The 11,066-nt window shown below is 45.1% G+C and overlaps 1 protein-coding gene across 1 annotated transcript in view; it reads right to left on the reverse strand.

Moving 5' to 3' along the window:
- The window catches only part of unc5b (unc-5 netrin receptor B), a 46,023-nt gene that overhangs the window by 8,916 nt on the left and 26,041 nt on the right, over positions 1-11,066 (reverse strand). The window contains exons 2-8 of the mRNA XM_068327835.1: positions 5,865-6,095; positions 5,393-5,536; positions 4,868-4,971; positions 3,725-3,905; positions 3,308-3,475; positions 2,702-2,866; positions 900-932 (exon numbers count right to left, since the gene is read on the reverse strand). Of these exons, the coding sequence (XP_068183936.1) occupies positions 900-932; positions 2,702-2,866; positions 3,308-3,475; positions 3,725-3,905; positions 4,868-4,971; positions 5,393-5,536; positions 5,865-6,095 (1,026 nt within the window). The remainder of the gene's footprint in view (positions 1-899; positions 933-2,701; positions 2,867-3,307; positions 3,476-3,724; positions 3,906-4,867; positions 4,972-5,392; positions 5,537-5,864; positions 6,096-11,066) is intronic.

Genomic DNA, 11,066 nt, shown 5'->3' on the forward strand with positions numbered 1-11,066 from the left:
GCTGGAGACAATGAAGAGCCAAATGAAAGAGCAGAGAGGCTGGATAAACCGACGGGGAGAGCGCTGAGAAGAGGCAATTTGGCAAAAAAAAAAAAAAAGAAGAAGGATAGGAGGGAGTTAGATAAGGTTGTGATTTGTTGAGAGGACAGACAGATTATAAGTGTGGTGAGGAGGAGAAAGGAGATAAGGGGAGCTGTGCTTAAGGAAAAGGCCCCCGTTGAAAGAACAGGAGAAAGTGGGGGAGAAGTTGGTAGGAAAACAGAGCAGGAGAAAGAGAGGAGGAGAGGAAAGCCGGAGGCAGACGGGCTGGCAGACGAGAGCTCACGTGGCACAACGGAACCCAATCCGACAGCCGTCCGCACTTATTACCAGGAACGGAACAATAGTGAATTAGGTGCATTAACGTGGCTGCTCTCCTCTCAGCCCATGACGCACTGAGTTGGAGGAATTACCATCACTTCACATGTAAAAGCGCATCGCAGATTAGCTGAAATTTAGACAGAATTGAACTGTTTGGGGGTTGTTTTTTTTCTCCAGCAAGTGCCGAGCTTCCACCTCGTAGCGTTCAGATCAAAGAGTCTCCACTCCGAGGCCCGTCTCCTCGCTTCATAACGCCGTTTGCTGATGTGCTCAGAGCCAGATTTTTCGCATTTTGCTGCATTTGTGTCGCTCTCATAGCTGCTGATGTAAACGATGCAATATGTTAAAATAGAGACGGCTCACAAAGGTGAGGCACATCTTCACCCAACATGACCTGAGACGACGACAACGTGTGGAGAGACGCATTCAGCTCAACGTGCCAACGCAGATGTTAGGGATCATGATCTGTATGAACACACACACACACACACAAGTAGCGTGAAGGGTGAAAGAGTTACGTCATGGGAAGGTGAACTTACGATGGCTTTCATGTTCAATAGAAATCTTTTTATCTGTTTAAACGGGAGAAAAAAAAAAACAAGAGAAGAAGAAAAGAAAACAAACACAAACATAAACATGGATGGACTGATCATTATGCAAATGAAAGCTACAATAACTTAACACAAAAACATAAAGAGAGTAAACAGCATCTGGTCAAAAGCAAAAAAAATAAAAATAAAAAATCTACATGATGTAGATGTCAACATGAAAAGTAAACCAAGTTAGAAAACGTCCTCTATGTTTAAGAAATCTCTTCTGGTGCTGCATAAGAATGATTTACATAATGCACCAGAATAAGTGTCTATTGTAATACGACTCTGAGAGGATCATTTGGATGAGAGTGGCAAAGTAAAAGATAGTTTTGAAATACGTCGGTGCACGAGGAGGACGATGTGGATAGAAACTGTCTCTTTATACGCCCCAAAGGGTTATCACGTTATCACGCTATCCTGACGGGAACAATCTTTTCTGAGATAACACCAACGTGAATCATCACTCCGCCGTTAGGTGAATATGGAAAGCATCTTTCAGGATTGTGTCACTTATAATATTCAAACCAAATAACCCTCTCTCTCTCTCTCTCTCTCTCTCTCTCCGAAGCATTCGTTGAAACACCCGAGTGGATTCCCAGACTTTCCCCCACTCGCCCGGCAGCTTTTAGAATCTGCTGGGAGGAAGTGAAGATGATGGTTTGTTGGTGCCTCAGAGTGTTTTACGTTTATGACTGTGGTATTTAGCCAATCCCTAGAGGGATTAAGCGTGAGAGAGTACAGTCGGCGTCTATTTTGTGATGATCTGAAGCAAGGCACGGACACAAATAGGCGTAATGCCATCAGGACAGTTTGTCCACTTAATAGTCACATTACCATGCTGGGAATATCAATAAGTCTCTCAGTAACCTGTAGCTCGCCAAGTGACACATTTCTAGATTTTCTGCAGCACAGTGCTTCCCATCTCTCCACCGTCGGAGCTGCTCGAGTGTATGTTTTCCTGACAGCCCCCTGAGAACTCTCCGCTCAGCCAAATCACACAGTCTTTTTGTCTCATCTGACTGCGCTGCAGAAGCCTGTTTATGTCAAGGCTTGCATGTGCATCCCGGTGCGTGCACACGAGCCCCCCAGTTGCATGTGCATCTCATGAGATTTGTCTGCTATGCATTGGGGCACCTCGGTTAGTGAACTTGTGTACGGTTTTAAGAGTGTGAGTTTGAATGTGTCTTTGCTGCCTCTGTGGATGCGTGTCTTCACAATTCTAATGCGCTGTCAGCTGGATTTCTCCCAGCTCATCATGGGCTGCACACGGGGTGTCAGTGTAAGTCTGACTCACTCTCATACGCTCTTCCCTGCGCTAATTTTTCAACTCGGCCGCGTCATGCTCGCTTCCTGCTCCACACACACACACACACACACACACCCAAGGTCTGCTGTCTCTCTCTCTCTCTCCATCTGTGTTCTTTAGACGTGGATCACTTGCCTTCTCTCTTAGTGAACGTAAATTTTGCCTCATGAAACATCTGTCAGTGATTTAGCTCATTCACTCTCTTAACGTGGTGCAAATGCTAAAAACTGGGAAATCCAGACACATGCACCTTATATAACTGTGATCATCTCTCTATTGATCCCCGCAGATGTCTAAGAAACACTTTGCTCCACGGCTTGAACGCTGTGCATTAGTTAGCTAACACCTAACGCTAATCTGTATTTAACAAGGCTATGAATTAAATATGAACTCCCCTCTGACGTTAAACCGCCGGGTTCGACACTCTGTTCAGGTGACTTACTGCGTGCACACAGCCCCTCCGTGCAGTTTTTGCTCTCCATCATGCTGCCGCTGCAGTGTTTCCCTCCATTCCTGGGTGGGGGGGCTTGACACTCACGACTGCGCCAATGGGTGCACTCCGTCCCACAGGCGGACCACTTGGCCCACTCCGTCCAGCCACCGTCCACTGGAATGAACCAGCAGAGACGTGTCACCTTAACCAGTAGTTGTTGACTTCAGGTAAAAAAAAAGAAAAAAAGAAAGTACTTTCCAGTTTGAAAAAGTACTTCAGTGCAGCTTGTTCTAAGTTTTGAGGTTGGGGTGATCTGACCCATGTGTCTGGAGGTGTGTGACAGGTTAGGAGATGATTCAAGGTAAGGTCTGTGCAGTTACGTGACCCAATGCTATTCAGGCCTGGTTGGATGAAGTGGATTTGAGCTAAAAATATTTAAAATGGGTTAACAGCCTCATGCGGTGGAACACAGCTGAACACCAGCATCTGATGGTTTAAAATCCATCATGGAGCTTCCTGTTAAATGGCCCATTTGGGAAATTTACCGACATTCCAGAGCGTGATGACTTTGTCTGAAGCTGTTATGAATAATAAAGATGAGAGTGTCATCATCACCTGGGCACAGCGTGGTGCAGGTCACCCTCTGGAAGGGCGGGCCTTCGCAGAAGGCTCCTCCATTCAGTGGGGCAGGATTGGTGCAGCTGCGTGTCCGTCGCTGCCAGCCCCGCCCACACCTGGCGTTACACTCTGACCATTCGGTCCAAGATGACCAGCCTCCGCTCACTGACACAGACAAAGACGTCTTTAGCGGACACATTTTTGAGTGACAGATAGTTTATTAATTAACAAAATATTTCCTTCTGATAGTTTCAGTTTGCACAACTGTAAAAGTAAAATTATTTAAAGTTGAATAAATAATTTATGATTGAAATTTAGGGTTGGCTGAGTGACTTAAAAATAAATGTACCTCCCAAGGATCAACAGTTAAAGAGCAAATGTGTGTGTGTGGGTGTGTGTGTGTGTGTGTGTCACCGTAAACGATGAGCGTGGCTGTGCTGCTGCGTCTCTTGGCCACCACGTTGCGAGCCACACAGGTGTAGTTAGCGGTGTCTGAGAGTCTGGCCTGTTTGATGATCAGATCGTGATCAATGGTGATCAGGAAGTTGGAATCTTTCAGCGGATCAATGACGTCATCATTCTTTAGCCAGTCCACCTGCAGAGACGAGTGTGTTTTTCACCACGTTTAAATATGTTATGTAGCATCTAAAAAGAGCATAAAGTTTTACAGAACATAAATATTTACTTGAGTAATAAAAACCTAGATTTATGGATATTTTTCTACTCTAATATATTTGGGCACCGCTGTTTTATTAGAGAAATAAACACACGGACGCAGAGCCAGGAAGTTACATCAGCTGAGAGTTGAATAATGACACAAGGTGAATTTAAACAACCTTTTTTTATGCTTTGTTTTGAAACATTTCAGAGTTTTTTCCTTGATGATGTCACATAGCAGGACAGAGTTCACTCTAAAATACCAGGAGGTTGTGCTGATGTATTATTTTTCCATTTGATATTTTTTTTCTAATTTTCTTGGTTTCTATGAGTTGTGGATTTTGGTGTTGATGCAAAGAGTTATCTGAATTCACCAGATTTAAAACAGTTGGGTTTATCTTCTGTCAGCTGCTGTGTAATAAATAGAACCAGAAACCTGCAGCTACGACTAATTCCTACTTGTATCTCTAACATACGTACGGAACAGAAAATACCTGGTGTGGCTACAGATCTGACAAAAACATCTGATAACACAACATCAGCCCTCTTGCTCTCATTAGTGTGCCTTTTTCTGTGAATAAATGGTGTTAGTTTGTCTTTGTTCTGCTCTATTCTTCTCAAAGGAGATTTTTATTTCATCTGCTTGTGTTTGGTGGCTTCAAATCCGGTAACCTCAAAGTATGAGAACAGGACAGGAGTTAGACTGAAGTGAAGGGGCATTAAAGCGGCTGCTGAGCCGTGTCATCCTAGAAGCAGAAATACATTTATGTTTAGGGTTTTTCGGGCTTGGCTGCTTTCTGGACTAGGGCTGTTAAAAATATGAATGGTTTTAAGCTTTTACCCTTGGAAAAAAGAACACAGAGACGCAATGAGTGTGTGGATGGAGAGGGTGAGATCTACCTCAGCGGTGGGCATGCCCTCTGGGGGGCGACACTGGAGGAGCACCTCCTGTTCGAGTCGCACCTCCCGCCCCAGCGGCTCCTGCTCAAAGTTTTTCCTCAGGTCTACAGGGAGTGACATAGATGTATTCACAACTTAGTGAAGGTTGGTCCATGACACCTTGTTTACCTTCCTGACACTGGCTGTCACCCCCCTCCCCCCACATACACACAAATCTCCCCAAATCCTCTGTACGTTGTAGTTTCTCACTTCACGTCTTCATGCAGACTGTCAATCACAGCTGCAGCTGACTACCAGTGACTACCAGGGGACTGAAGGGCTGCTCCAACAGCCTCATTTGCATACGTACTTAAGCTGACATATATGACAAGCAAAGAGCAGGAAACATTTTCCCTTCTGCTGACACTCTGCCTTACTTTATCAGTCTTTCCCTCACACAAGCAGACACACACACGCAAACACACACACACACACACACACACACACACACACACGCACACAAAGACACAAAGCCTTGATACTGACATGCGATGCGAACATAGGCACGGTTACTCTTGGTGGTGCCAGCTGAGCTCCAGGCCACACACTGGCACCAATAGTCCTCCAACCCAAACAGCTCCTCTACCTGGGTCCTGGACACAGAGATGTCCACCTCCCGCACCACCAGACCTGTGCAGAGAGAGAGAGAGAGAGAGAGAGAGAGAGAGAGAGAGAGAGAGAGAGAGAGAGAGAGAGAGAGAGAGAGAGAGAGAGAGGAAGAGAGTGGGGCATGGGGTGGGTGATCGGGAGGGGATACAGGGGTCTATTTTATAGAGCGCATATAAATAATGCCTTGGCTGCAGGCCAATTGCAGTTAACATGCTCATAAAAGCCTGTGGGAGCTAATGGATTATGTAGTTGAAAATGATGCTGGTAATTGAGGATGATGGTTATGTCTTTGAAATACAAGGTGACATTACTATGTGGCGTCCGGTTGTGTTTACAGTCTGCGTTTCACCTGAGATCTGGTCCAGGCTCTCTTTGGTCACATGATCGTTCTGATTGACCCACTCTCCGTTACATTTGAAGTAAATCTGAGTGGCCGGCGACGCCCGGCACCGCAGCTGGACCGGCCGGTTCTTGACGATAAACGCATCCTCCGGCTCCAGTAGGAACTCAGGGAGGGGTTCTGCTGGTGCTGATGGGAACGAGTCGGGGAGAACCTCGGCCTCGGTGTAGTCGCTGCTCTCTGGAAACACACACCACAGAAGTGATTAGGTTTAATTTAAGGGAAACATCTACGAAGATGTAAATCAGTTGGGGTATTGAACTCTGCTCTCGTAAACTACGACCTCATTTTGAAGGAGGACAGACGCCCCACGGGCATCAATAAGCTTTCACAGAGAGTGACGTGTGTGTTTGTCAAACCAGTTTTAGGGGACGTATCAACACATTTGCTGGGACTGATTCACGGTACACTTTAAGGCAGACCTCTTAATGTATTTCTCAAGGACATTTAAAGAGTTGACAGTCTTCACTGTGACATTTTCGCTTCCTTGAACTGCCACTAATCTAACCAACGCAGGCCTGCTGCTCTGGTCTCTTTGGGAGAATCCATGCCTCTCAGCTGGGGAGGAGAGTGGTTGACCTTCTTTAGACAGGTCCTGTAGGTCGCACATTATCCCATGACATTTTCAAGGTGACACATCCCTCCTGGCAACAGCATCTCCTGGCAGGAGGACATGGCATCTCTGGCCTCTTCGCTTTAACTTCTTACTCCACAAATGATGCCATATTATTGATTATTAAGTTACACAGCAGCAGAAAGATTTAGGTGTTTGTACTGATTTGCGAACCCATTGGAAGAAAATTTGTGATCTACAAAAAAAAAAACAACTGATGACAGTTTTAAGAGTATCATAATGATGCATAACGATGAATTGGGAAACGCATCAAATCTCTTATTGTCAATCTGTTTCTCCATCTGTCAGCGCTGGAGGTGGATCCAGATTCAGTACCAGTCGGGCTTTCAGGGCTACATGGTGGCTGAGCAGGATGTGAGCTCGACTCTTGTGTGTCCATTGACTGGTTGTGGCCATTAGTGCTTTAGTACAAAACACAGAAGAACAACAAGGCTGGGGAAGAGCTTAGGACACTTGTAAACAACAGGACTGCAGAAAATTGATGATGAGTAAGACAAGTATAGATGTGATGGTCGTCTGAAAAGCTGACATGTCCCTCACACAAATACAATATTGTTTACTTCAAACTTTATTTGTCACTTTATGACCGTCCTTGTTGGGCTTTCCTGGCTCTTGTAAATTGACAATGTATCTGATTTTCCTATAGAAAACTTAATTTCACTTTTGAAAATAATGTAAATTCATCCTGAGTATGAAATACTCAGGATTCCTCAGACAGACAGAGAGGAATTTATCAATAGAGAAAGGTTGCGGAAACGGTCGATTTATCTGAGTCAATTTTCTCGTTTAAAAATAAATTGTTAAAATTCATCGAATTTTGAAAATATCAAAAGGCATTTCTCTAGTAGATTATAAAGTTCTGTGAAAAAATGTTGGAAGTTTTCTGCATTATGCTTTGGAAACTCTCAATTCAGTCAAATCCCACTCACAAGATGAGCTCTTGTCCACATTGTAACCATGGAAATGTAAAAAATACCAATAATTGAGTTTATAAATAGCAAAAGTCTCCACTTCTGTACTGATGTTTGTGTGAAAGTTTTTGAAAACCTACAAGATGTTTTTTTTAGTTGTGATGGAGAAACAAAAGGTGAGACAGACAAGACAGAGCTCGTCCCTGTCTGTCCCTCCTCACTGGTTCATTTAGTAAGCATTAAATGGAAGACTATCAGAATGTGGAGGACTGACCGACTCCAGCTAAGAGAAACGTAAAGGCATAAAGTCAAATCCATTTCTTGCCACACACAAACACGCTGGAATAGGTAGTTTCTCACACAGCATCATTGCGGCTTTTAATTTTCCTCTAAATCCTCTACGTTCAGCGGATAAAGAAGGAGGTGGGAGGGCAGCTGCTGCTGCTTCTCTGCAATGACATTCAAACCAGACAAATGTGCAGGAGTCACAATTCACTGAGCCCAATCTGATCAGTTATTCCACAAGCAGGGAACAAGAGAAACTACTTAGAAAGATGAAATCTACTATTTTAGGAAGTGAGCACCCCCCCCCCCCTCCCATCCCATGCCATTATACAGTTCCTTTTGACAAGCCAGTCTCAGAAATGAGAGGAAGACAGTCTTGAAGGAAGTGGGATGTCAAGAGGGATTCAGGGGACTATAACACCTTCAGGTGGAAGGGGGGTACCATCCATCAACCCAGATCTCACGTCTAACAAGAGGCAATGGTCACATCAGAGCAGCGCTGTGGCCGGAGGACACGCAGAAAGGGCAACGGCTTCTCTGGGCCCAGAAGTCATCCAGGATGAAGCTGTCATGTTCAATCTGTCTCCAGTCCATCTCTACAGCAAACCCACGCCTGTTCTTCTGCAAAGATATTCCACTGACAGATTTCATCCAGCTGACTTGGGCTACAAACTGTAGCCTCACAACTACTTCCATTTACACATGACTCCAGTTTGACCCCAGCGGGTTTATTCTGGCGATGGCGGCGTGACGACAAACACAAAGCTGTTCTAGTTCCGACAGAGAAAATTAACTTTGCTACTTTCTTTGGTAATACTGCTAATAAATATGATAAGTACGTAAGTCAACCAATGATGGCTACATGCTCTTTCGTGTCAGGTCTCCCGCTGAGTGCCTTATTTTCTCAAACGAATTGTTTTTAGCAAGATATTAAATCTTATTTGAAAAAGTAGGAGTCAGGAAGTCATTCCTGTTCCCTTTCAGCATTATTTTTTTCCTAGACATGTTGAATAATTTAATTTTGATGATACGTCCATCACAGCTAGCTGTACAATGAATATAAAACTCTATCACACACACACACACACACACACTTCATCACACTTAACAGACTCAAATAGGCACATACGATAGTTTGGTACACAAACGTGTGGATAAACACAAATCAATAGGACTGGTTAACACATCTTACAGGGATGTTAAGGGATGAATCACATTCATGGTCATCCCAATTCTCTCCTCTGTTCTCTCTACTCACGTTCTTTCGCGCTCCTCTTACTAAGTCATCGCCTTCAGTCTTTCAGACTTTGACTTCACTGTCAATAACCAATTGTGTTGCACCTCCCCACCCCTCAGCCCCACTCTATCCCTTTGTCCGGCATTGATCGCTTGGTGTTCAAACACCGGCTGAAAAACACAGCCTGTCACTCTTCAGGCTCGATGAAGGGGCCACGGAGGGAGAGGCAGAGGCAGAGGCAGGCAGACAGACAAACAGAAAGACGGCGGTTCAGATGGAGACAGAAAGGGAGGACCAGCCTCGCGTATTTGGATAAACTTCTCTGTGTGTAAGGAAAGTGTGTGTGTGCGACGGGACCTTCAGAGATTCATTAAAACACTTGTGGATGATGGAGGCAGGAGACAAAAGCCTCTCTTTGGGATAATGGAGCCGAGGGTTTAAAGTGGAACCTGTGTTTTTGGGCCAGCACACAAACATCCATCAGAGCTCAGCAGCCAGCAATTTGAGCGGAATGGAAGAACCTTAAAGACAATAACTCCTCACTGCGCAGCACAGCAAGTCTTTTATTACTCTAATGACAGACAGCAGACAGCCAGAAAGCAAACACAGGCTTCTGGGTATTCTTTCAAACAGCTCACAATCACTCTTTCACACACACACACACACACACATACAGACAGACCCAGACACGATGACAACCTGTGCTTAGACATGTACAGTACATCCTCACCCACTCCTATCGAACTCAGACGGTGTACGTGAACCACTCCCTGGCTTTTGGTGACAGCGGTGAGGTCAAAGACAGAGAGAAGGAGACATGGAGGGAGTCAGGACTGATGGGAAGGCGGCCAAAAAAAAAAAAAGAAAAAAGATCAGCAGACACTAACAAATGAGAGGAAAGGGGAAAGAAGATGGAGTTGATGGTGATAGATGGCGACGAAGATGAATTACTCGTCTGTCTTTGTCTCAGCCTGTCTGTAAAACTGCTTCTGTTCTTTATACCCTCTGCCTTTTCCTTACCCTCTTTTTCTCTCTCACCTCTATCTCCCTCACACACACACTCACACACACAAACACACCCACACACACACACACATAGAGATGACTGCAATTATCTTAGCCCAGCGCCTCTAGCCAGAGAGTAGTCTAAAGCGTCTGTACTTTATCATTACCTTTACAGAGTTAGTCATTACTGTCCCCTCCAGTGCCATCAATGTCCCGACAATGCACTCACAAGTATGTGTGTGTGTGTGTGTCTGGGGAGGGGGGGGGGGCAAGAGAAAATAAAAAGAGGCAAACAAAAGGGAGATACTGTAAAAGACGCAGGGGTCGTGTTTAGTTTTTTCTCCCCAGATGTCCTGAGGTTCCTGGCTTGTCCCTGGGCCTGTCCATGTCTGCTGGAATCAAAGCCCCCTGTGCAGCTCCAGTAGAATTCAAATGACACCCTACATCCATAAACAACAGACACACAAGCACACAGACAGAACTATCGCTCACAGCAATGGAGCTCAGCCCGCCCACTAAGGACAAACAGCTGCCAGAGTCAGCTGCTGGTGGCAGAAGAAACAAGGCCAATAAATAAGGTGATAAGCAGCCTTTATGTAACATTGATTTGCTGATCACCATCCTCACCCAATCTACCTCATTATCATTATTCCTGCAAGGAAGCCCTGCGGTAGAGTTGTGCCTGCCGCACTCAAAGTGGCAGGGATGCAGGTCGATAGGCAGAGAAGGAAGGAGGGAGAGAATCTGTCCTGCGCCTTCCTTAAAGGACAATTATACACCGCATGATTAATATTCACACTGACCTCGTCGTCAGGCCGACGACAACGGAAGAGGAAACCAACGAGGAAGAAAAACGAGAAGAAATACGAGGGATGAGAAAGTGTCAAAATTTAGTCTGCGAAATGGATGGAAAGAAATCACTGAATGTGTGAGTTTCAGTGTGTGTGTGTGTGTGTGTGTGTGTGTGTGTGTGTGTGTGTGTGTGTGTCGCATATGGCAGGGCATGACAGGACATGAGTGCAGGTTAGAGCGAGACAGCATCACTTCTCACATCACCACAGCCAGACGGAGTGTGAGGA

This window comes from Antennarius striatus, chromosome 11 (assembly GCF_040054535.1).
Source record: "Antennarius striatus isolate MH-2024 chromosome 11, ASM4005453v1, whole genome shotgun sequence".
Classification (NCBI taxonomy): Eukaryota; Metazoa; Chordata; class Actinopteri; order Lophiiformes; family Antennariidae; genus Antennarius; species Antennarius striatus.